Consider the following 26,147-nt stretch of genomic DNA (forward strand, 5'->3'; position numbering starts at 1 on the left):
CACCAGCAGGTGCTGGGGCCTAGCCTGGTCTGGCTCACTGTCATACCCAGCCCACATGTATGCCAAGAGTTGCTGCAGTCCTGCTCAGCCCAGTCCATCCCTAGCCCCGGCTCTCACACTTGACTACAGCAAGAGTTGCGGCCTAGCAGAGAAATTCCCCAAAGTTCCCCTGCCAAGCCTATTCCCATTCCATCCCTGTGTGTGCCATAATTTGACTCAGCCTGGTGTGATCTACCCATAGTCTTGGCATTTGCCAACGGTTGCAGCCTGGCCAAGCCAAGCCCAACCTCAGTTCTGGCTCTCATGTGACTGGGTGCTGCAGCCCAGTCCAGCACAGCCCATGCTCCATCCTGGCTCTTGTGTGCATGCCAGGGTGTGCTGCAGCCTGGCCAAGACCAGCCTGGCCCTAGACGTAGACCATTCATAAGATGATGGGTACTATAGCTTGGCCTGACCTCCCCACAAGCCCTGGTGTTCTCCAGCAGAAGCTCCAGCCTAGCATGGGAGATCCCAAGTTCCCCTACCAGGCCCACTCCCAGCCCGGGATCTCATGAATGTTGGTGGGTGGGGTTTGGTGCAATGGCTTAATGGCTAAATCTTCACATTGCAAGAGCTAGGATCCCATATGAGCATCTTCGGACCCTGCACCTATGTGGGAGACTCAGAAGCTCCTGGTTCCTGGCTTCAGAGTGGCTCAGCTCCTGCCATTGCAGCTATTTGGGGAGTGAACCAGCAGATGGAAGATCTTTCTCTCTCCGGTTCTCTATAAATCTGATCTTTGGGAATGAGTCTTTGATAGAGCTCCAGTCCTGAGGCAGGTGTTTGGTCTGGCACTTACGATACCAGCTGAAACACTTGCATTCCATAATGGGTTTGTGTCTTAGCTCTGCTCCCCATTCCAGAAAAAGCTTATTTTGATATTTGCAAAGTTTTTAAAAGTTGTTTTTATAGAAGGGAAACTTTTTGGGGTTCTCAATCTACTATTTTTCACTAAAACCATCCTTCCTTTCTTTTCTTTGTTAATTTTAAGGTTTATTTATTTTCATTGGAAAGGCAGATTTACACAGAAGAGAGACAAAGATCTTCCATCTGCTGGTTCACTCTCCAAACGGCCACCACAAACAGAACCAAGCCAATCTGAAGCAAGGAGCCTCCTCTTGGTCTCCCACCTGGTGCAGGATCTCAAGGAATTGGGTCATTTTTTTTAAAGATTTATTATTTTTATTGGAAAGGCGGATATATATAGAAGAGGAGAGACAGAGAGGAAGATCTTCCGTCCGATGATTCACTCCCCAAGTGAGCGCAACGGCCGGTGCGCGCCGATCCGAAGCCAGGAACCTGGAACCTCCTCCAGGTCTCCCACAAGGGTGCAGGAACCCAAGGCTTTGGGTTGTCCTCAGCTGCTTTCCCAGGCGACAAGCAGGGAGCTGGATGGGAAGTGGAGCTGCCGGGATTAGAATTGGCGCCCATATAGGATCCCGGGGCGTTCAGGGCGAGGACTTTAGCCACTAGGCCACGGCGCCGGGCCCACTGTCTTCCCAGGTCAAAAGTAGGTTGCTGTATGGGAGGTGGAGCATCTGGGACATGAACTGGTACCCATATGGGATCCTGGTACCCATATGTGATCCTGGTGCTTGTAAAGGGCAGATTAGTTAATTGAGCAATCATGCCAGGTCCATCCTTTCTTTCTTTAAAAAATGTCATTTTACACAAAATAGTATTGAAGGCTTGGTGCAATGGCTCAGTGGCTAAATCCTTGCAAGTGTCAGGATCCCATGTGGGTGCCAATTCAGGTCCTGACTGCTCCACCCTATTCAGCTCCCTGCATGTGGCCTGGGAAAACAGTAGAGGATGACCCAAAGCTTTAGGCCCTTGCACCTACGTGGGAGACCCAGAAGAAGTTCCTGGCTCTTGGTTTGGCTCTGGCTGTTGTGGCCATTTGGGGAGTGAAGCAGCAGATGGACAATCTTTCTTCTTTCCTCTCTGTAAATGTGCCTTTCCAATAAAAATAAAATAAATCTTTTTAAAAAGTATTGAAACATAACTAAAATTTATTTGAATGTAAAATAAAACAAATTATGTTGAAAAGCAGTCTCCCATTTATCTGGCAAAGCGATTTTTTCTATTTTAAAATCTAATTTTATTTATTATTTTATTAATTGTTAATTATGTGTGATTGCAATTATGTACGATGGAAAAAGATCTCCCATCTGCTGGTTCATGTTCCAAGTACCTGCAACATCTGGAGCTCAGGTTCAACCCAGGGCCAGTAGGTAGGTGACAGGGACCCAACTTCTTGAGCTGGCATTCCCGGTGTCTGCATTTGTGAGTGGCTGGCATCAAAAGCAGTGCCAGGACTTAAACCTAGGCTTTCCAAGGTGGGAGGTAAACATTTTAAGTGGCTTCCTAAAGTGCCCTGCCATTCATTTGCCCCTGTAACAAAGACAAAAAATTAAAACTTTAAATTAAAAACATTTTCACCATTAGAAATTATAATGAAAATCTGAAAGGAAAATCATCCCTTATCGCAATTAACCCATTTTCATTTATTCATGTTAGTGTCTAGTCCTTACTCATACACTTGAAATCTTTTATGTTCTTTATGAACTACACTACAGTAACGATATAGGGGAACAAATTGAGGGAGGAAGGATTTGGGGAGAGGATAAGGGAAATCCCTGGGCCTATGGAACTGTAACATAAAATGATAATAGTAAAAAGAAATAAAAAATCTTATGTTCTTGTAGTAATATTAGTTTGGATTTTATATTCATTTTAAGTTACTGTTAAACATCATACATATTCTTCCCCCCCCAACCCTTTCTGTGGTTCACTTCTCCAATTTCTTAGTATTTCCCCATCTGCTCCCCACAAGTAGAGTTTACAAAGTTTCCAGAGCTTTCTCCGCATGCCTTCACAGCATCCTGCCACCATGACTCGGCATTTCTCCGCTGAGTCCTCGGCCAGCTTCTCCTCATCCACCTATGTCCTTCCACATCGAGAGACTTAAGGCATGCTTGCGACAGCTGCGTCAATGGCCCACATCACCACCAGCACCTTACAGCCCCGTCCCACCAAACCCTCATTTCTAGACCTTATTGAGTTCTTCTGGAAGGTTCCAAGAACGAATGCTGGGTCAAAGGTCATGCGTGCATTTAAAATATTGATAGGAATTCCTGTATCACTTTCATTCCCCTCACCCCCGTGGGGTTTAACAACTCATTTGCTTTTCATCAGCAGTGAGAGATAGCCCTTTGCTCTAATGGTCTTTAATTGACTTTTTTTTTTTTCAGGGATGTAGCCTTTCATGTTCGAAAACCAAGTCGCTCCCCATAAGCCGATCTGGACCTACCGGGAACGTTTGTTCCGGGGGCGGGTCCTCGGCCGTTGCCTCAGTTTCCGGTGGTCGTCGAGGCAAGCCGGCTGGGTTGAGGTGCCTTATGGGTCTCTCTCAGAGACGGGCATCAAGGCCCACTCCTCAAAGCCGCTGCCCACGAGCGCGCGAGGGAGCTCTCGAGGTGGTCGAGCGGGCGCCGGCCGTGCCCACAGCTACTGTCTGGGCCAAGGCGTCGCGTGGTGGTGCCCCGCAGAAGGTGCCAGCTACTTTCTAGAACGTCCGGGGACGCCCACGCAATACCCGGCTGAGGCGCTCCCTGTAGGCCGGGGAGGGCCGGGAGGCGGGCGCGCTCCCAGCTGAGGGCCCTGAGGGGGAAGTGGCCGGGCGGCTCAGCTGCGGCCCGGGGGCGTGGTGAGGCCCCGTGGCTTGTTTTCTCTCCGCCGGAGCTAGCGGCTTTCGGTTTCGTTTCCTGCCACAGCGTCTCCGCCTCTCGGGAGCGGCTCGGGTCCGCGGGTGTGTCGGGCGCCAGGACTCGACGGCTCAGGGCAGCCCCGCTCGCCGTCTCATCGACGCCCTCGCTGCCACTGCCATGGCCCAGGTCACCACCACCGGGGTGGGCGAGGTGACCCAGGCGCTGTGCTCCGCCGGGGGCGCCTTAGAGCTGACGGAGTTGCGACTGCACTTGCTGCGGAGCATGGACAGCGACAGCCTGGAGCGGGTGCTGCAGGTGCGCGGGCGCTTCGTGGTGGTGACCCGGCCCGGCGCCTCCACCGACGGGGCGGCGGCCCTCGAGCGCGTGGTGCTGGCCGTCTCCCCGCTGCGCCTGTGCCGCACGCACCTGTCCCCCAAGTCCACCTGCGTGGGGCTCTGCGCACAGCTGCATCTGTGCAAGTTCATGATCTATGGCACCTGCAAGTTCCTCAAGGCCGGGTAAGGCAGCGTGCCTTGGGGCCCACGGCGGGTGGGAGTGGGTCGGCGATTAGGTGGCCCGTTCCCTGGCTTTGCTTTAGGAGGACTTCATTGAGCACTTGCTGAGTACCTGAGACTGGGCCAAGAATTCCCGAGGATACACTCTGCCGGGACCGGGAGTGGCTTGGATGGAGAGCGGATGGCCGTGGGTGGGATGCCGTGAGGATGGCCGTGGGTGGGATGCTGCGACTGGCAACATAGCGGTGGCGGGAAGTGGCAACCTGGTGGAGCCCCGTGACGCCCCCAGCTTGGACGCCCACATCGAGGCCTTGCTCCACCTGCCGCTGCAAGGAATCTCCGAAAACCTCCCGATTGGTATTTACAAGCCCCCATCCGGTTATCCTCCCAGCACCCTAGGAAATCACAGGGAACTGCTCTGGGCCTGCTCGCCAGCGATGGCACCTCCTTGATGGCCGCCTTTGCTTTGCACTGCCTGTTGTGCCCTGGCTGGTTTACTCCCTTGCCTCTTTTGAGTGAACACTTGGCTTCCTCTTTGTCTTCATCGCACTTCCTCATGGCACCCCTTCCAATGGAAGGTGAACCTTTAGGTCTGTTGTCCTGGGCTGGACTAGCCACCTCCTTAGCAGAGAACACTGTGCCTAGCAGGTGGGCAAGTGAGATGTGTCGAATGGATGTTGAGCTTAATGCTGAGGAATCTGGACTCCATCCTGGCCCTTCAAATGGCAGGAGAGAGAAAATCATGTTTGCCTTCTGAGCAAAGATCTAAAGTAGTTCAGTGGATACTGGCTTGAAGGAGACTGTCTTAAGGGCCTGCTTGGAAGCTAGTCCACTTATTTGTGGAATTTTTCATTTCTCCTTTCCTGCCTGCAGTTTCTTTAACTTTTTCTTTCATCCTGCTGGGTATCTCTCCACCTCAACACAATAAACATCCCGTAGTCAGCGTGGGGTATGAGCAGTCCATCCACGTATGAGCAGTCAGAGGGCTAGGCTGACTTCTGTTCTGCTGCCTCAACACAGTGGGCTTGAGGCCATTTTAGGAATCCGGTTTCAGGGGAGGAGACATGGAAAAGAGGAGCTTGAGAGGATCTTGCCGAGGGTTCTTGTGGGCCAGGTCTACAAGTGGTGGGTTTTTGTCCAGCTATATGCCATTGCCTAGAAGGTGTCTGATGTACCCACTTAGGAGCAAGGGGATTGGGAAATAGCATCTCCTTGAAAGCTTCCAGAAATACCTAGATTGGCATTTTCCGAGGGAAGGGTGTTTTATGAGAATTTTGAAAGAGCTGGGGAGTTGGCAGTAACGTGTTGAGAAAGTACTAGAGAGATGATCAGTCTAGGGTTTCCACTCTACTGTCGCTGACAGCTGATTGAGACAGCAGGAGAACATTTTAAGTCTGACTGGGAGGAAGCTGGGGGCTTTGCACTTCTGCATTGGGATATACTAAGCAATGTGTGTGGGGCTGCCACATGGGAGTGGATTGGATCTGATGTGGAGTGTCAGGCTTCCGCAAAGCTGAAGGTAGAAGCATGGGGAAATTTGCTGTCTGGGGATGAGGCATCCCAGCAGGGAAGGAGCAGTAGCAACCTGAAAGAAAGAAGGCTCACAATGTAGCTCACCTGATGAGGACCGCACTAGGTCTCTCTATTATTCACAGTTGGTAAAATAAAAGATGGCTGCCCTATTCCTAGGCTGGTTTCTGAAATTGTGCTTGTCTTGGAAATCTGGAGTCTAATATTTATTGGCCTAGATGTCTAAAGATAGATTTATTTGTTTGTTTATTGAGAGAGAGATAGATCTTCCATCTGCAGGTTCACTCCTAATGGTTGTAATGAGCAGGGTTAGGCCAGGCTAAAATCAGGAGCCAGGAACTCTACCCGGATCTCTGATGTGTCAGGGGACCAAGCATCTGGGTGGTCATCTATTGCCCGTTCAGGTGGATTAACAGGGAACTGGATCAGAAACAGAGCAACCTAGACTTGGACTGGTCTGGGTACCCGTGAGTGATGTTGGCATCACAGGCAGCAGCTTAACTTGATGTTGCACCCTCTTTCTCTGACAGTAGTAAGAGAGGGGTTGCAGGTGGCTGTACTAGTATTCCTGACACTCGGTGGTAGCTCTTTTAGAAAGAGGCCATCAGCCTTGCTGAAGAGGTGTCAACGCATCTTCGCTCTCTGATTCCCAACCCTGCACACCCTGTTTTAACTTGGGCTCTGCTCTTTGCTACCTGCTAACCGTGGGCAGAAATTTTTACATAGGAGCTTCGATTTCCCTCACTGTGAAATAGGGATACTACTACTCACCTCACAGTTTCTTAAGGACTGAATGAGTTAATTCATGAATTACACGGGAAATAAACCTTTAAAAATTTATTTATGTTCATTGGAAAGGCAGAAAATACAAAGAGAAGGTTCTACCTTCTGCTGGTTCACTTCTAAAATGGCTGCAGTGGCCAGAGCTGAGCCAACCCAAAGCCAGAAGCCAGGAGCTTTTCCTGGTGTCTCACGTGGATATAGGGTTACAAAGCCTTGGGCCATCGCTTACCGCTTTCCCAGGTCCCAAGCAGGGACCTAGATGGGAAGTGGAACAGCCAGGACACACTAGTGCCCATATGGGATCCCAGCGCTTGTGAGGAGAGGATTAGCTAATTGAGCCATCATGTGGGCTCAATAAGTCTTAGGCAAGAAGCATTTGCCAGAGTAATTAAGATGCTTCATGGGATACCTGCATCCCAATTTTGTAACACCTGGATTCAAGTTCAGGCTCCACTTCCTGCTAATGCACACTCTGGCAGGTCACAGGTGATGGCTCAAGTGCTTAAGTCTGCTACAAGAGACCTAGATGGAGTCTTATTTTTTCTAAGATTAAATCTTTTTTTAATAAAATAAATAACTATTTTTATTGGAAAGGCAGATATACAGAGAGAAGGAGAGACAGAAAGATCTTCCATCTGATGATTCACTTCCCAAATGGCTGCAATAGCTGGAGCTGAGCCAACCCGAAGCCAGGAGTCTCTTCCTGGTCTCCCATGCGGGTACAGGGTCCCAAGGCTTTGGGCAGTCCTCAACTGCTTTCCCAGACCACAAGCAGGGAGCTGGATGGGAAGTGGGGCTGCCGGGATTAGAACCGGTGCCCATATGGGATCCCAGTGGCATATTCAAGGTGAGGACTTTAGCTGCTAAGTTATCGTGCCAGGCCCTAAGATTTTATTTATTTTTGATTGGAAAGTCAAAATTAGAGAGGAGAGACAGACAGAAGGATCTTCCATTTGCTGGTTCATTCTCCAAATGGCCGCAACAGCAAAGCCAGGAGCCAGGAGCTTCCTCTGGGTCTCCCGCGCAGGTACAGGGTTCTCAGGCTTTGGTCCATCCTCTACTGCTTTGCCAGGCCATAAGCAGAGCACTGGATGGGATGTGGAGCAGCCAGGATACAACCCAACACCCATATATGATCCTGGTGTGTGCAAGGCTAGGACTCTGGCCACTAGGCTAATGTGCAGGGCACACCTGTATGAATTCTAGTCTTCTGGATGAAGCCTGGCCTAGCTGGAGCAAATGTGGGTTTCGGGGGTGTAAGCCCCAATGGATAGAATCAGTCCCATAAATAACAGAATATTAAAATAGGCAATCCCTTTTTTGTGGTAAATGCCCATTAAATTTTTTGTGGTTGTCATTAGCCTTCATCATTATGATATTGGTTGTATATAGTCTGGCAGCATCAGTTTATTTGCTCATTTGATGCTCTTTTTCTCTTTACCTCGCTTCTTCTCACCCTTCAAGCTCAGACTTTATCCCTGGTTTCTTCCTTAGCTGTCACCCCAGTTCAGGCAGGATCAGGTGCCCCAGCCTCTCTGTGCTGATACATTCTGAACATGGCTGACCTTGCACTTTGATTCCACGGATGGGTCTGAGCCATCTCCGAGTCCTATACCTCTGCTGGAGGAGAATAAGAGGAACCAACTAAGGCTTCAAGATTTTCACTCTGTATAGTGAAATAGGGAAGATGCATTTTACTGAGATGGATGATCACAACAGGGCAGTACAAGTCTGGGGTTTCGATCAGGAGTTTGGTGTTCTTTGGAGATGTTCACTCTGGGCATATAGTACGAGATGTGTCAGTGTCTAAGTCAAGTGAATGCTACCTGCCTAACCCTCTGGGTCCTGGTGATCCAGACCTGCCTTGAAGGTTTATTGTTTGGTTTCAGGGTGGGGCTCCAGTGCTTGGCTCACAGCTTGTGCTCACCAATTGCTAGTGCCTCAGAAGAATGGAGGACAGGAGCCAAAAAAGGCGGGGCTAAAGTGTGTGCGTGTATACATACATATAGCCATAAAGCACATTTATGACTATCAAGTACTCCGCTTATTTATTCATTCAGTCCATTGTTAAGTACTTGACTTGTGACTGGTATGTTGTAGCTATTTGGGTGAGAACTCTGTCATTCTCACGTGCCTGCTAAGAGGTGCTCTCCTGGGCCCTTGACCTTGAATAGTTCCTTCTCTTTGGTAAATAAGCATTAGGTTTTTTCCATTTTGTAAACTTGCTGGTTTTTCTCTGGTGCTGGTAAACAGGACCAGGAAGTGTTTCTGAAAAATTGTCATGAAGATTGATTTTACCAGCTGTGTAATTTTGCCAAGACTACCATAACAAAGTGCTACAGACTAGGGAGCTTAAACTCTAGAAATTTATTTCCTTAGAATTCTGGAGACTCGAAGTCCTGAATCCAGGAGTTAGGTTGGTTTTCTTCTGAGGCCTCTCTTTGTCTTCTGATTGGCCCCTTCTCACTGTGTCCTCACATGGGTTCCCTGTGTGTGTGTGTGTGTGTGTGTGTGTTCTGATCTTTTATAAGGACACCAGTTACGTGAGACTGAGACTCACTCTAATGACCTCATTTTAACTTAAATATCTCTTTTGAGATGCTATCATTGGTCCATTTTTCATTACCTTTCAAAATACCCGATGCAGGCTACTTAGGAAGTAAAGAGGATTGTGGAGGTTTAAGGGCATGGCAGCCATGTCAGCTCAGCTCTGGGGAGATCCCTCTTGTCTCTGTCACATCATGATAGGTGGCAATGGCAGGATCATATGCCAGAGTGAGTAGTCACATCACCAAACAGGAATTTGGAGCTACTGGGTGAAGTCTGTCTCGGGCATTTGATGTAGTCCTCTGGTGAGAAATAAAGGAATAGCTGATCTATTTTGAGGGCATGCCCTCAGCCCATCTAGGGACCACTTTCTAGGCCCTAACTTCTACAGGCTCCAAATTGCCCCCAATAACATGAACGTGGGTGTCAAACTCCCAGTGACCCCTGGGGAACAAATCACATCCAAGTTGTAGCACAGAGTCACTTCCTGCAGTTCTGGGAGTTAGGACTCCACCATAGGAATTTGGAGGAGATAACAGTCTGACCTATAATACTGTGTCTGTTTGTTTGCAGGAAGAACTGTAGAAACAATCACAGCTTGACGACTGATCACAACCTGAGTGTGCTGAGAACTCACGGTGTTGACCACCTCAGCTATAGTGAGCTGTGCCAGCTTCTGTTTCAGAACGATCCCTTTCTTTTGCCAGATGTGAGTGCCAATGGGGAGGGGAGGTTTCTTTATAAGCAATAGACTAAAAGGCCACATGGTTGGAAGACTGAAGAGAATCCATGGGCCCATCCTTACCAAGAACCAGGCAACCTGGGTGGAATTCCTGGCTCTGTGGTTTCTAGGCCTGACATTGGACTAACTTGCCACTCCTTGAAACCTTTCCCCCACTGTCATTTGGGCTGGTACATCCCTTACAGGACTTCTGTGAGGTTGGCAGAGAGGGAAGTGGGGGGTGAGGGGCGTGGGGAATCTGTTTGACCTGCACCTGCAGTACTGTATTACACAGAGCTCAGGGGATGAGAGACTCCAGTGAGTCTTAACCCTTATCCAGCAGAAACTAAAACCACACTGTTGACCAGTTGATCCACAGTGCAGCCTCCTTCCAATATGACTACAGCCACATGATACTCATAGACTCACATCTAGGGAACTTTTGAACTTTGGTTGATGTGAATTCTCAGATTGTGTTCCAGGTATCTGCACTGCATCAGTTCATCAGCCATCAAGATGGAGTTAGAAATGCAAGAGATTTACACTGGGAGAAGGCAGGAGAAGATGGGGAAAGCCTGTTGGTAGCATAAGGCAGATCTGTCATTTATGGCAAGAGAAAGAAGGAAGAGGTTAGGTGAGAAGAGATTCTGACTGCAACATACTTTGAAGAAAGGTCCCACTATGCTAATAGGCATTGCTTGAGCTAAAGTCACTGCAGTTAGGCCACAAGTTCAGTTCTGAGCAGTGTGTTCCCATAGCTAGCACAGCATAGATGTGGAATGCTTTGGCACTGTTTTTGGTTTGAAGTAACAGAGAAGACTGGAATACTTTTTTAAATGATTTATTTATCTTTATTGCAAAGTCAAATGTATAGAGAGGAGGAAAGACAGAGGAAGATCTTTCGTTTGATGATTCACTCCCCAAGTGAGCGCAGTGGCCAGAGCTGCACTAATCCGAAACCTGAAGCCAGGAGCCAGAAGCATTTCTGGGTCTCCCACACAGGTGCAAGGTCCCAAGCTTTGGGCCATCCTTGACTACTTTCTCAGGCCACAAGCAGGGAGGTGGATCGGAAGCAGGACTGCTGAGATTAGAATCAGTGCCTATATGGGATCCCAGTGCATTCAAGGTGAGGACTTTAGCCGCTAGGCCACCTCGCCAGGCCCAAGACTGGAATACTTTAATGATAACACTTCACTACTATTCAATTAAATCCACCCACTTGAGAAAGGTGTTCTTGAAGTGTAAGAGACTAGCACATAGTAGGTGCCAACTTTTTTCTTTTTCTTTTTGGAAATTAGTAGTAACTTACTAATTCAGCTGGCCCTATGGAATATCTGCTGTGGGTTTAGCACTGTCAGCAGATGATTGAGATGCTCTAAAAGGCTACACTCTAATCTGGGATGCAGTTTGGGAATTGGGGAAGGCCTTGTGGCATAAATGTCTGCTTTGAATGATAAAGGCCAGAGGAGGTTGGTGTAGATGAAAGAAAGGAAATACAGGAAGAGGAGCTGGTTTCTGTGGGACTGGCCCGGATAGGGAGCTGGCACAGCCAGGGGACCTTAATGTGGGGTGGGACAGGGGAAGAAAGAGAAATTAGTGGATAGAGGCTGTGTCACTCAGGCTTTCTTACATCAGGAAGAAGTGAGAGTATGTGTGTGGTGGGGCATTAATAATTTAGAACAGTCATCTTGTTAGTAGTGTGGAAATCAAATCAGAAGAGGTCACTAAGTGACCAGTTGTGTTTATGGGCTTTGTCTGCGTGTGAGTGTAGACTAGCCGAGAACACACTGGCAAATGGAAGCCTAGACCTTAAATGCCCACTCAGGGTGCCTTTACTGCCAGAGCTTCTGCTCTTGGGTTAGCTGCTTGGCTAGTTGTGGGTAGGCATACAAAACAGGTATCCATTTTGTGTATATTGGACCCTTGATTTGTTTTGTGTTTGACCTCAACAACAGGTTAAGAAATGGAAACCTAGAGTTGATGGGTCAGGTAAGCAGCTGAACTGAAGTTAGGTTTCAGTTTCCTCTGGCTTGCTGCTTGGGGTTTCACTTCTCAGAGTGGGATCCTTGCTGCTCTAAGCCTGGGCTTTGCAGCCTTTGTGGCATTCCTGCATGTTGTGAAAAGTCATACCTGGGAGTTTAATGAGTGGGTCCTTGGTGGGCTCTGGCTTGGTTCTCACATGCAGAAATTAGGAGTATAGAGGAGAACCAGACTGAAGTTCAAGTCCCAGGTGTGTCAATAACCCAGTTCACAGTGCTATTCCAGATGCTATGGATAGCTAAGAGTAGGTCCAGGCCTTGAACTTCTCTCTTTGCTCCCTTGAGACATGAAAGGTGGTGGAGTTGCCCTTACCTAAGATGATTTCAACTCTCCTTGTTCTTTGAATTTGAATTTGAAGTGTAGAATTGGGAAAATCTAAGGTCTGGGTAGTAGAGAATTGTCGAGTCTATCAGGAAGGAGTGTAAGAGATCATTAAGATGCTGCCTTCTGATTGACATTAAAATACCATCTCCTGTGAACAGTGTAGTGTTAGTCGCTTTGAAACTTTTTGTTTTCCCAGTGGAAGAGTCCATTCCAGGTAATCTACTATCCAACTGGTTCCCATCTTATCCAAGGGCATGTGCCAGAAGCTGTGGCTTGAGTGAGGGATGCTTTCTTAGCTGTGACCTGCGTAGATGACAGAATCACAGCTGTGGCTTCCGGGGCTTGCCTCTTATAGCCAGTGAACTGGTTGGGGAGGTGGTGTCCTTTCAGGCCTCCCTGACTTGTTATTCTTTTCCACCCCCTTCTCTGTCAACAGATCTGCCTGCATTATAACAAAGGAGATGGACCCTATGGCTCTTGTTCCTTTCAAAAGCAGTGCATCAAACTCCATATCTGCCAGTATTTTTTACAGGGAGAATGCAAGTTTGGTACCCAGTGTAAGAGATCCCATGACTTCTCTGATTCTGAGAATCTGGAAAAATTGGAGAAGTTGGGCATGAGCTCGGGTCTGGTGAGAAGGCTGTCTTCCATATACAGAAATGCACTGGACATCAAGAATAAGGGTTCTGCCTCTGGAAAGGCTCAACATCGCCCTCCGGGCCCACAGGCAGCTTCTGGTAAGGTCAGGGGGAAGAGCTCCAGGCCTTGTGCTGGGAGGGAAGGATTCCAGTTGGTTAGCCAATGCAATGTGGGACTTTGGACAAGTCAAGGCTTCTTTTAGTAAAACAATCTTGGTGATAAAAGATTGTGAGAATAAATTGATAAAGCAAGGTTTCTAGAAAACTGTAAGTTAATGGAGGGAAAGGTATTTCAAATGGGCTCAGTCTAAACTGAAATGGACTCAGCTCCAACCCTGTGCAGTCCACTGCTACCCCTACCCCACACCCATTCTTACTCCTTAGCTTGCCTCTCAGCGAGGGAGCCTTAAGTTAGGAATGCCACGCTGCATAAATACAGGGGCATCTTGTACATTGTATTGTTTCTAGTTTATCTTTTTTTTTTTTTAAGATTTATTACTTAACTCAAAAGAATTACACAAAGAAGAAAGAGAGAGAGGGGGAGAAAGAAAAAGAGAGAGAGATAAGTTGAACTTCCATTTGGTGCTTCACTCCCCACATTGCTGTGGTGGCTAGGACTTAACCCAAACTGGGAGCCCAGAAGTCCATCTAGGTCTTCCACATAGGTTTCGGAGGCCGAAACCACTCAGGCTATTTTCTGCTATCTTCCCAGGCACATTAACAGGGAGCTGGATTACAAGTGGAATAGTCCAGCACTGAAACCTGTGCTTATGCCAGTGTCACATGTCAGGGCTTAGCCCATTGCACTTTGATGGTGACCCTTGCTTTGGTTTTTAAAAATGCTTGAAAAGAGCATATTTGAACTTTGAGTCGTGGCTATATTCCTTACTTGAATAAATGGAATTTTTCTACCTTGCTCTCTGCTTGTCTACAGTACATAGACAGTGCCTAGTCTACAGTTGAATGTGCTACAACACTTTATAAAATTTTATTTTTATTCTGTGTGTGAGAGAGACAAAGAGAAAGAGATAATTATCTATTGTTGATTGACTCCCCAAATGCCAGCAATGACAAGGCTGAAACTGGGAGCCCACAACTTATTCCTGAACTCCTTTGTGGGTGGTAGTATCCCAAGTATGTGGCCTGTCACTTGCTGCCTTCCAGGGTGTGCCTTAGCAGGAAGATGGAATTGGAAGTGGAGCTCAGACTTGAACCTAGGCATTCCAATTATGGCATACAGTGTCTTGACGCATGTTAACTACTGTACCATGCACATACCCCAAAGACTTTTTAGAAAGAAATTTCAGGCTCAGTGACAAAGGAGAAATTCTGGGCAGAGATAATTAATTGCTTGAATACCTATTGTGTGACAAATGGATAATGTCATCTCTCAGAATGATTGATACATTAGTGTCCTTTGCATTCTGTCATAGAGGCCCTGGACTGGCCATCTTAGTTATTGATTTTTTTCCAGATTTATTTATTTATTTGAAAGGCAGAATTAAAGCAAGAAAAAAAGCCAGTGCTTGAGCTTCTGTTCACTGGTTCACTCCCCAAATGGAGCAACAACTAGGGTTTAGCCAGGCCTAAGCTAGGAGGGTACAACTCTGTTTGGATCTCTTATGGGAATGGCAGGAACCCAAAAATGGGGGCCATCTTCTGTTGCTTTCCCAGCGTATTAACAGGGAGGTGGATGGGAAGTGAAACTGACAGGAACTCAAACTGGTTCTCATATGAGATGCCGTCTTCACACACATTGGCTTAACCTGCACAGTACCAGCCCAAAGTTATCTATTCTTTGAGTTTTCCACTAGCTGGATGCTGACCTGGGACCCAGTTATTTAAGTCATCACTTGTTGCCTTCCAGAATCTGTATTAGGAAGCTGGAATTAGAAGTAGAGCTGGGACCCAGGTATTCTGACAGGGAGGTGGGAAGTCCAACTGGCGTCGAGAAAGAGATTCATTCCCTAAGTGACCATTGGTTCACTCCCCCAAGTGGCTGCAATGGCCAGTGCTGGGCCAGGCCAGAGCCAGAAATTTCATCTAGGTCTGCCATGTTGATGCAGGGATCCAAGCACTTGGGCCATTTTCCACTGTTTTTCCAGATGCATTAGCAGGGAGCTGGATCAGAAGAGGAGCAGCTGGGACTTGAACTGGCTCCTGGCAATGCAGTTTTTATACATTTTGCCACAATTCCATTCTCCCCACTTCCCCTATTAGCATTTTAACTGCCAAGGCTAAATAACTGCCCCTGACTTTCGTATGTGCAAGTTTACCTTGTGAGTTCCTGGGAAGGAGATGTGACCAAAAAGAAATGGGATGACAGTGCTCTTCAGGCACTGACAAAGTTTATTTCCAGGGTTACAGTTTTTATACACTTAGTAAAACAGTAGTTCAGACACAACTCAGAATTATGTCTGGGAGCAGAGAGTTCAAGGAGGCTAACAGGACGACTTGGTCAAAGCATTATTGAAATGGGGACTAGATAAGGAGTACTGTCTGTCCTTGGTTGACTAGACAGAGCACAGATGTTTGCCTGTCGTCAAGGAGAGCATGAAAGAACATCCAAGGACTCACGGGGGACAAGAGCGCACTCTGGGGGAAAGGTCCTCCACCTGCTCTCTCCTGAAGCCTCTTCTCAACAGGATCCCACAGGCCTCTGCCATCCCGGCTATCCTGTTGGATGGATGCTGACACATGTTAGAGTTGACCTTGCTATGTGTGTGGTTTTTTTCCCTCTGTGTTCTCCTCAGTTGTTTTTTTTCTTAAGTTGTTACAACTCTCAGAAGCCTGGAAGCAGACAGATTTTGCCTTGAATCAATATATGAGCGTCAAGGGTTTATAGCCTTTTCAGAGACAGGGTGGATCCATTGCTAGGTAGTGTCATATTCTAAGAGCAGTCACTGCCCTGGAGGAGAAGGTGGTGACCTTAAAATCCAACAGGAATACATAGAATATCTGATAGACTTCTTAAAAAAAAAGATGAGTATTAAAATAATGGGATTCTGAATAACTGTTGCTAATGAGTTTTATATGCTTCGTAGGGGAGAGTATGACAGGTGAAAACTCGTTGGGTTGGGACTAATGAAGCCATTTACAGGCCCTTTCTATATTAACATCTTTAAAAAAATTAAGATTTCACTTTGAGATGGAAGTTTTCCACTTACTGCTTTTTTCTTGGTTTTTATTAACCATTTCCAATAGTTCACTGTCAAGTTTTTTTTTTTGAATGAAATCTTACCTAGTTTGTAAAAAAAAATAGTCCTCTGTTTAACCTCATAGAAAATTGGATGACAGCCAGAGTAGGGAGAGACTCCTGTCGCTAGCATCCTGGCTTTGGTGGGCAGCCGTGTGACCTTGAGTTCCCAGCTGCTCCCTGAAAAGAGATGTGTATGTCTGGGGTACTTTTCAACCGTACCAGGGTTTTCTCGGCATGCCTTCCCACCTGGGTCTCATGCAGAGAGATGAATGAATTCTCTTCTCTCCCTTATACCTTGCAGTACTATAATCCCATATCAGAGGCTTTGCTGGAAGCTGACAGATTTTTGTAATATCTCTTTGTAGAAAGAAGAGGCAGATCAGGTCCTGTGTCCCCAAACACTCCCAGCCAGGAGGAGAGTGATCAGATCTGCTTGTATCATATCCGGAAAAACTGTAGTTTTCAAGGTAAGTTGGCAGAGCCCCTTTCTCTCGCCTGTTCTGGTTTCTAGAGCTCTGCCCTGAGGTATCCCCTGTGAGCTTGTACTCTCCAGAGAGCTTGGGGCTTGGCACTTTGATCCTACTAATATTGAAGTTACCCTTTCGAGGGAATTTAGGATAGTAAAAATTCTTTATCAGGGTGTAGCTCTTGAGTTTTGGTTAGCATATCTGGTTAATACTGCAAATGAGTGTCAAGTGTTAGCCTTAAGACAGCTTAACACAAAGTCACAGACCTACATGGTACGAGGATGCTCAGAGTAGGGATTAAAGGTATCACTTCCAGAGGGTGCTTAGGTTTAAGTGCCTTGGAAGCTGGGGAAGACGTCACTGAGGAGGATACTGTGTTAGCTCTTGGGCAGTGAGGACTTGTCTAAGTCGGAGGTTTCTTCTGTATTATCCAGTGAGACCCACAGTCCCTGTTTCTTCAGAAGTAGCAGTCGTATCTATGTGTGTATATGTATTTTCACTCAACTTTTATTTTCTTAACTGCTGGCCTGAGCCTTGACTGAAAAAAGTTTTCTAAAATTTGGTGACATCTCTTAAAAACTACTAAGATATCTTGTTTTGTTTTCAGTCTGTAAAAATTATCCAAACAATTCATGAATACTTTAACTTTGTAAGAGTCAAAAAATACAGACTAAAGAGTGAAGTCCTTTATTCTTCCCCAAGGTAATCTCTGACTCTGTGGTTGTAATACTTGTTTTTAAAATGAAATAATGCCATAATGTATTTAGCAGGCTGCTTTTTTTTTTTAAAGATTTATTTTATTTTCATTAAAAAGTCAGATATACAGAGAGGAGGAGAGACAGAGAGGAAGATCTTCCGTCCGATGATTCACTCCCCAAGTGAGCCGCAACGGACTGGTGCGCGCCGATCCAATGCCAGGAACTTGGAACCTCCTCCAGGTCTCCCACGCTGGTGTAGGGTCCCAAAGCCTTGGGCCGTCCTCGACTGCTTTCCCAGGCCACAAGCAGGAAGCTGGATGGAGAGTGGAGCTGCCGGGATTAGAACCGGCGCCCATATGGGATCCAAGGCGAGGACTTTAGCCACTAGGCCACGCCGCCGGGCCCACCAGGCTGCTTTTATTTAGCAATCCTGTGGAGATTTTTTGGGGGGCTATGTTAATACACGTATATCAACCCAATTTTTATTACTTTAAAAAAATTATTTACCAAACAGAGTGACAGAATTTTCTATCTTCTGGTTTACTTCCTAAATAGCCACAGTAGCCATGTATGACCATCCTGAAACTGCCAGGAACATAGGTGGCAGGAATCCAAGGACTTGGACCATCATCTGCTGCTTTTCCAGGTGAATTAACAGGGCACTGGATTGGAAACAGTGCAGCTGGGACTTTACCAGCATTGTAATATAGGGTGCTGGTGTTTCAAGCATTAGCTTAACATACTGTACCACAACACTGGCCCTGTTAACCTCAGTTTTGAAAAAACTGTGCAGCAGTATAGTTAAACACTGTTGTGTTGAGTATCTGAATATTTGAGTACAGTTCCATAGATGTCTGGAAATGGAAAATTAGGTCAAAGAATATGCATGAAGAATTTTCGGAAAACTCATACTATGAAAAGTTGAGTGAATTTCAAAAAAAAATTGGCACCAAAACTTATTTTTTGAAGTCCATTTTTAAAAACGAATGTTTTAAAGTCCACTTACATTTGCAGAAGGAAAAGAATCCGCAAACTTGAAGATAGGTTACTTGAAATTGGGTTTCAAATATATAAGGGACTTTCAAAAAGCCCATGGAAAGTAGAATTAAAAGTTATACGTAAGTAGCTCAAGTTTCAACCTGAGTGCTTTCAAGTCGTGTAGTCTGTCCCCGAAGAACCAAGGGTCCTGGGAATGAGCCAGAGCAGTGAAATATCTTTTACATTATTAACTGAAGAAATTTCCTATAGATACGTATTTTGTAAGATTGGGAAACAGAAATAAGAGGGAGTCAAATCGGGACCATGACGTGACTGCCCATGGAGAAACTAAAAAAATTGCCATTGTTTGATAGATAAATGAACAGGAACTTTCTGTAGTGGAAGTCCATCTGGTAAAGGTTTCTCCAGGTTTTTAAGCAAACTTTCTCAAAGAGCTTGTTTTTTTAATTATATATTTTACTTGAAAGTCGTAATTACTGAAAAAGAAACAGATCTTCCACCTGTTAGTTCATTCCGCAGATGGCCTTTATGGTCAGAGTTAGGCTGGTCCAAAGCTAGAAACCTGGAGCTCCTTCTGGATCTCCCATATGGGTTCAGGGCATTGTCTCCATAACCTTTTCAAGATGTCACCATTCTTCGAATGAAGCTTCATTGTCAATTGGAGGTTTATTCTTGCTGCAGTTTTAGCAAAATTTGACTCTGACTTCTCTGTTTCCCAATCCTGAAAAAAATATCTGCAGCACATTCATTATGTTGGCTCTTTCAAGTTGATATTTTATGCGTAGCGCTCAAGATATATTGCCCAGATGAGCATAATAAGTGAGTGCAAGTTAATTTGTGCAAAAAACTTCTGAAATCCATGAATGGATTTTTTCATTTGAATACCTCTCACATATATAAATGCGTGTGTGTGATTTGGGGGTTTTAATTAGAAATGTACAAAGAACAATAAGAAATTAATAATATCTGTTTGTTGAAGCATCTGTTTACATAAGCATCCAAGTTTCTTCTAAGAATAAATCATGATTACCTGTTTCTTGAATATTCTCTCACAGAAAGACCAGACATCTGCCAGTGTGTCTGGTTTCATTCCTACTACAGGTGCGCTAGCACAGTCTTTCCCTCCTTTTTCCACTTAATTATATGTTTAGTTGTTTCTAATTATTATGTATTTTGGGGTTCAAAATTTAAAACATGGAAGAAGGACAGAATGTATCTTTATAATATTGTCTGCAGTCACCCAGGTCCCTTGTGCAAGAACTAGTGAAAATGCGGTCATCTCAGTGTCTTCAAGGGGTGGATTCCAGACCACCTTACCAAATCTGGACGCTTGAATCTTTCATCTAAAATGGCATAGTAGCTTTGCACAACTTCCATTGTTCTGTATTTGTTTTGTGGACTCTTCTTTTGTAAATTTAAAGATTTATTCATTTGAAAGAGAGAAGCTGAGGTACAGGCTTAATCTGATCGAAAACAGAGTAAAAGGCAAGAGGAAGACCACTGTTCCACAGCAACATAGGCAAGTGCTGTAAACCACAATCCTAAGAGGTCATTTTCACTCAACTTACATTAAACACTTTTTTTTTTGATACTCTATATATTAGCTACCACAAATTAAAAAAAAAACATTTTTTGGGGGGTTTGACTTATTTCACTGGGCATAATGAGCTCCAGTTGTATCATTTTGTTGCAAAAATAGGATTTCAATCTTTTATGTATGAGTAGTAGTCTTTTGTGCATATATATCACATGTTTGTATCCAGTCATTGATGAACATCTTGATTGGTTCTGTGTGTTAGCTGTTGTGAATTTAACTGCTGTGAATATGGGAGTACAGAGAGCTCTTTCATACCCTGATTTTATTTCCTTTGTGTATATTCACAGGAATTGGATGGTTAGGTAATATGGTAGGTTGTTTTAGACTTCTGGGGAATCTGCATGAATTGGTTGTAGCATTTCATATTCCTACCAACAGGGTGTTAGGGTTTCTTTTTCTTCACATCCTTGCCAGTGTGTATTTTTAAATTTTTGGATCATGGCCATTTAACAGGGGGTGAGGTCAAAACTCATTGTGGTTTTTATTTGCATTTTCCTTGATGGCTAGTCCTCGTGAGAATTTTTCAGGTCTGTTGGCCATTTGTGTTTCACCCTTTGAAAAATGCCTATTTGAATAGTTTTCCCATTTCTTAATTGTGCTATTTGTTTTCTTGTTGAGTTTCTTGAGATCCTTACATATTTTGGACTTGAATCCTTTATCAGATGACAGTTCTGTCGATTGTCTCTTCAATCTGTTGAGAGCTTTCTGTGCTATTCCAGTAGACTCTTAGTTTATGTCTCTGTTTTTCACTTTTGCTTATATCGCTTGTGCTTCTAGGATCTTATCTAAGGAGTCTTTGCATATGCCAGTGGCTTGCAGTGTTTTCCTAAATTTTCCTTTAAGTGGTTTGATGGTTTCAGTCTTAGATTAAGGTTCCATTGTGAGTTGATTTCTTCATATAAGTGTAGGGTGTGGTCTTATTTTTTTCTACATTTGGAGATACAGTTTGCCAACACTGAGAGACTATCCTTCCTTTAAGGAATCATTTTAGCTTATTGAAGACTAATTGGTTATAGGTCCATGGATTAATTTTTATGGTTTCTAGGTCTGTTACTTTGCCAGTACCAAGCTGTTTCAATTGTAACACTTATTTAGTATGTCTTGACATCTGGTATTGTGGTGTCTGTTGGCTTCATATATATATTTTAATGTTTATTTTTATTTGAAAGGCAGAGTTAGAGAAGCAGAGAGAGAAAAAGAAAGAGACCTTCTGTATGCTGATTCACTTCTCAGAGTAGCTTAGGCACAGCACCATTCCCCCTTGCCACTTTTTTTTCTTCAGATCTATTTTATCTTTTGCTCTGTATTGTCTTAGATTGCTTTAACTACTCAGAGTCTCTTGTGTATCCATATGAATTGGGTTTTTTTTCCTAGATCTGAGAAATATGTTGCTTTGATTGGGATCACATTTAACCTGTAAAATATTTGGGTCGTTTAGGCATTTTGATGATATTTTTCCAATCTGTAAGCATGAAAGATTTTTTTCCTTTGAGTGTGTGTTCTATTTATTTCTTTTGTGTTTTATAATTTTCTTTATTAAAATATTTATTGTCATTTGAAATATTTTTAAAAAGTGGGGGGGGAGAGAGAGAGAGAGAGAGTCTTTCATCCGCTGGTTTATTCCCCAAATGGCTGACATTTAGCAGATCAGAAGCCAGGAACTTCTTCCAGCTTTTCCATGTGGGTGCAAAGGCTCAAGAGCTTTCCCAGCCCATAAGCAGGGAGCTGGATTAGAAGTGAAGTAGCAAAGACTTGAACTAGCACCCATTTGGGATGTCGGCACTGCCTTTGGAGGATTAGGCTGCTGAGCCACTGTGCCAGCCCCATTTTTTAAAATATAATTTTCATCAATTTCTTTTCTACCTTTGTCCTAAGGTATTTAAATTTTTTGTACCTATTGTGAATGAAACTGATGTAATAATTTTCTTAACCATGGCATTGTTAACATATATGACTGCTATTGATTTGTGCTTTGCTCCATATCCTGCAACTTTGCTGAACTCTCTTAGGAGTTCCAATAATACTTCCAGAACTGTACTGAATAGTAGTGGTGACAATGGGAATCCTCATCTGGTGTTAGTGGGAATGCTTCCAGTGCTTCCCCACTGGACACGATACTGTCTGCGGGCTTGTCATGTATTGTCTGCATTGTGTTGAGGAATGTTCCTTCTGTACCCAACTTGTTGAAGGTTTTTATCTGAAAGAATGTTGTTTATTTCAATAGATTCAGAGAAAGCATTTGATAATCTTTTGGTTTTATTTGGTTTATTGACTTGTACATGTTGTATCATGTTTATATCCCTAAGATAAATCCCATTAGATCTAGGTGAATGGGCTCTTTGATGTATTGTTGGTTTATTTAACTAGTATTTTGATTACTGTTTTTAAAACTGTATCCATGATGGATATTGATCTATACTTCTTTCTTGTATTTTTTTTTAATGGTTTTGGGATTATGGTGTGGTTGGCCTCATAGAAGGAGTTTGAGAGGATTCTTTCCTTTCTCATTGTTCTTAATAGTTTAGGAGGAATTGGAATTAGTCCTTTGAAAGTTTAGCAGTGAAACCATTCAGTTCTGGGTTTTTCTTCACTAGGAACAAAAGCTCCAGTCTTGGTTATTTATCTAGGCAGGGTTTATATGATTTTTAAAAAATATTTATTTTTATTGGAAAAGCAGATATACAGAGAGGAGGAGAGATGGAGGGGAAGATCTTCCGTCCGATGATTCACTCCCCAAGTGACCAGTGGCTGGAGCTGAGCCGATGCAAAGCTAGGAGCTAGGAGCCAGGAGCTCTTCCAGGTCTCCCACGTGGGTGCAGGATGCCAAGTCTTTGGTCCATCCTCAACAGCTTTCCCAGGCCACAAGCAGGGAGCTGGATAGGAAGTGAGGCCGCCAGGATTCAAACTGGCACCCATATGGGATTCCGGAGGATTCAAGTCGAGGACTTTAACCGCTAGGCCATCGCGCTGGGCCAGTGTTTGTATGATTTTGTGTACCAATATTGATAGATAGTTCTTCTTCAGAAATCTATCCATTTTTTTCCTAGATTTTCCAATTTCTTGCCTTATGTGTTTTTAGTAATTCCTGATGATGCTTTTTCAGACATTTTTTTCTGGCATTTTCATCTTCAGACATTTTCAGGCATTTTTATCTTCATGCCATAATATTGATATGTCACTGCTCCTTTTGGGGAATCATTTTATTCTTGTTTCTTAGATTTGTTTATTTTTACATGTCTAAGGAATCACTTGTTGGTATCTCCTCTGAATGCCTTGATCTTGGAAGTGTTCCTCTGTGGCTTGCTGGAATGTTTGTGATTTACAGTGAACATTCCAAGATGTATGTTGGCTGGGGGTCAAGAAGCTGTGGCCAGCACTTGTAGGTTGGTTAAAAGTCCATAGTGACATTCAAGTTGGACATGTTAGAACTGGTTATAATTGGTAGGGAGAAGGGCGATCACACTGGCTGGCATGCCCAAGTGACCCAGCAGATTCACTGCATAGTGTGATCTCACAGTGCCTGCCCATCTGCCTCTACCCCCACCCCATAAGATTCACAAAATGCTTCACAAGGTCTTTTCTCAACACTCAGAGTTCTGAACTTAGAGTCAGATGAGGCGAGTGTTCTCACATCCAACCACCCCTAAACGCTTCTCGGTTTAGTGGCTTTTGCAGAACTTGCAATCACAGGGTGCAGGGGATTATTCCTTGAGTGAGTCAGCCTCCCCATAAGCATCATTTGGAGTTCTAACACAGCAAGCTGAGTCTGCACTTTGGTGTGGGCGAGGGAGGGAAGCAGTGTGACCTCCCTTCATGGAGCTAAATGACTTCCCTGTCCTCTGCCAGCCCTCCAAGCTGTACTCAGCCTTGGGAGTGGCTGTGGAGTTCTTCCTCAGGCAGAATCTACCAGTGGCTCTTGGACCACTGCGGCCTGCATTTGCTTGGTTCTGGGAAGGATGATGTTTGGTGTGGGGGAGGGGAAGGAAGCAGTGGTACCTCCCTTGAAGGGATTAAGTGGACACCCTGTCACTGGTCACCTCCTCAGGCCATATTCAGAGAGTTGTGGGGAATGTGGAGTTCTCCCAACAAAGGAAATCACCAGTGGCACTTTGGCCACTGTAGCTGCGTCCTCACCTCACACTGGAAAATGCCATCTCCCCACCCGCCACTGACCATGCGAGTTGCTGCTAGATACATTTGCTCCCTTGTGTGTACACTGTCTTTGGTGCTCCATGAAATCTCTGTAATCTAAGTTCTTTACTGAAAATTTCTCCAACTGTCCCCTGGATATGTGGTCCTGCATTTATTTCTTTGACATTTTCTCATTGTTAAAGTCAGTGCGTGTTTTCACTATTCAGTCCTCTTGAGTTTTCCACCTATCCTTCTTAGGTAATCTCTAGCTTACTTGTTTATTTGAGGGGCAGAAACAGGTAGAGTGAGCTCCTATCCACAGCTTCACTCACCAAATGTGTCTGTTGGCTGGGACAGCTAACCTGGATCTGGGAGCCAGGAATTTAATCCAGATCTCCATGTGGATGACAGGGATCCAGATACTTGAACTATCATCTTCTGCCTTCCAGAGTGAGTACTAGCAGGAAGACAGAATCATGCGTAGAGCCAGGACTTGAACTCAGGTGCTCAGATATGAGATATGGACTTGCCATGGGTATCATTTTCTTCAAGATTTTTTTTTTATTGGGAAGGCAGATTTACAGAAAGATTAATCTTCCATTCATTGTTTCATTCCACAATTAGCCTCAGTGGTTGGAGCTGAGCTTGTTGGAACTGAGCTGATCCAAAGCCAGGATCTTCTTCCAGGTTCCCCACACAGGGTCCCAAAGCCTTGGGCCATGCTCGACTGCTTTCCCAGGCCACAAGCAGGGAGCTGGATGGGAAGTGACACAAGTAGGACAGGAATCAGCACCCACATGGGACACTGGCACTTAAAGGTGGAGGATTAGCCTATTTTGCCACAGTGCCACTCCCCACCACCTGCCCCCTCCCAGTTGGTGTCCTAATTGGTAGGACATGCACCCCTTAAATTATTTTTTATACTAATATAAGTGGTCTGTAACTAGTTGCTATACTCAGAAATACAGAGCACCAAAATTTATGTTTAATGCAAATGTAACTTTTAACCCCAAATATTTTTTATCTAAGGGGGTAGAATCTACAAGTATTGAGCCTGTGGATACTGAAGGCTGACTGTGTATTTGGTCAAAGTACCTCTCACCTTTTTCCATCCTTATAGTTTACCTGAAGAGTGGCATCCTGTGCTTTGTACTTCTTCTACCGAATAGCATGTATTCTTGCCAATAGCTTCAGGTTGAAGTGCAGTGGGCTTTCCATGCTCTTTCTTTCCTTTCTCCCTATCCTCTCCTCTGGGATTGTGGCAGATCTGTGTGGTGGCTGCCACAATTTGAAGAGGCTATTGGTGATTTTCTGGGTAGCAGGGCTGGCTTGAACATAGGTGAGGCAAGTGGGCAGCAAGTGTTAAAAGCAACATGCGCATGAGGACCTGGTTGCTCAGGAGCCAGGCAAAGGTGCAGGAGAGCAGCCAGCTGGAAACCAGAGGTCGGAGTTACGTTATATAAGTAGCAGCGTGGTTAGAGCATTGCAAAGAAAGTTCTGTAAGGAGGTGAAAATGTTTTCAGGGAGGACTAGATCTCTTGACACCCATAAGAGGTCCGAACAGTTGGTATCACACTGCTGCTGTGACTTTGGTGTAGGACATGTCAGGGTTGTGATGGGGTTCTGGTGTAGTTGAATCTCTCATGTGGTCAAATGTATAGCAGTATTGAGCAAAGTGCACACTTTCAGGGTGGGATGTTTGACTTTCTCATGATCAGCTTCTTTACAGTCATAAAATGAAATTCGTAAATGGTGTGACCGTCTGATATTTTCAAGAATCAATGTCCCCATGCTATAGACAACACCCTAGGTAGCCTTGTACTTTGGTAAATGTTACACTGCTAGGAGAAAAGCAGCTAATATCTGGCGGGCATTCTGGGCCTGGTTACTGCCAACTCTGTTAATTATACCAGTGTGCCTGCAGAGTTGTGTATTCCTTTTTTTCTTTTTTCTTTTTTTTTTTTTTTTTTTTTGAAGATTTGGGGAAGTTGAGTTGGACGATGCTGGGCTGGAACATATCACCCCAGCCTTCAGGTGGAGAGCTCAGAATACCCAGGATATTGGTCTGGTGACTTATTAGAGTGGGAGTGGCTGAGGACATTAGGGGAGGAATGACTTCTGGGATATTCCATGAACCAGGCCACTGTGCTCACAAATAGGTGGGGGAGCTAAGACCAAGTGGAAGGGAGGAGGGGAGGAAACCTGAAGC

The 26,147-nt window shown here is 45.0% G+C and overlaps 1 protein-coding gene across 1 annotated transcript in view; it reads left to right on the forward strand.

Annotated features, from left to right (window-relative positions):
- The first annotated feature begins 3,303 nt into the window (after nucleotides 1-3,303).
- PARP12 (poly(ADP-ribose) polymerase family member 12) overlaps nucleotides 3,304-26,147 on the forward strand; it is a 45,837-nt gene continuing 22,993 nt past the window's right edge. Inside the window, exons 1-5 of the mRNA XM_058681312.1 lie at nucleotides 3,304-3,593; nucleotides 3,816-4,267; nucleotides 9,698-9,833; nucleotides 12,646-12,946; nucleotides 16,412-16,513. Coding sequence (XP_058537295.1) covers nucleotides 3,441-3,593; nucleotides 3,816-4,267; nucleotides 9,698-9,833; nucleotides 12,646-12,946; nucleotides 16,412-16,513 — 1,144 coding nt within the window. The 5' untranslated portion in view covers nucleotides 3,304-3,440. The remainder of the gene's footprint in view (nucleotides 3,594-3,815; nucleotides 4,268-9,697; nucleotides 9,834-12,645; nucleotides 12,947-16,411; nucleotides 16,514-26,147) is intronic.

This window comes from Ochotona princeps, chromosome 25 (genome assembly GCF_030435755.1).
Source record: "Ochotona princeps isolate mOchPri1 chromosome 25, mOchPri1.hap1, whole genome shotgun sequence".
Classification (NCBI taxonomy): Eukaryota; Metazoa; Chordata; class Mammalia; order Lagomorpha; family Ochotonidae; genus Ochotona; species Ochotona princeps.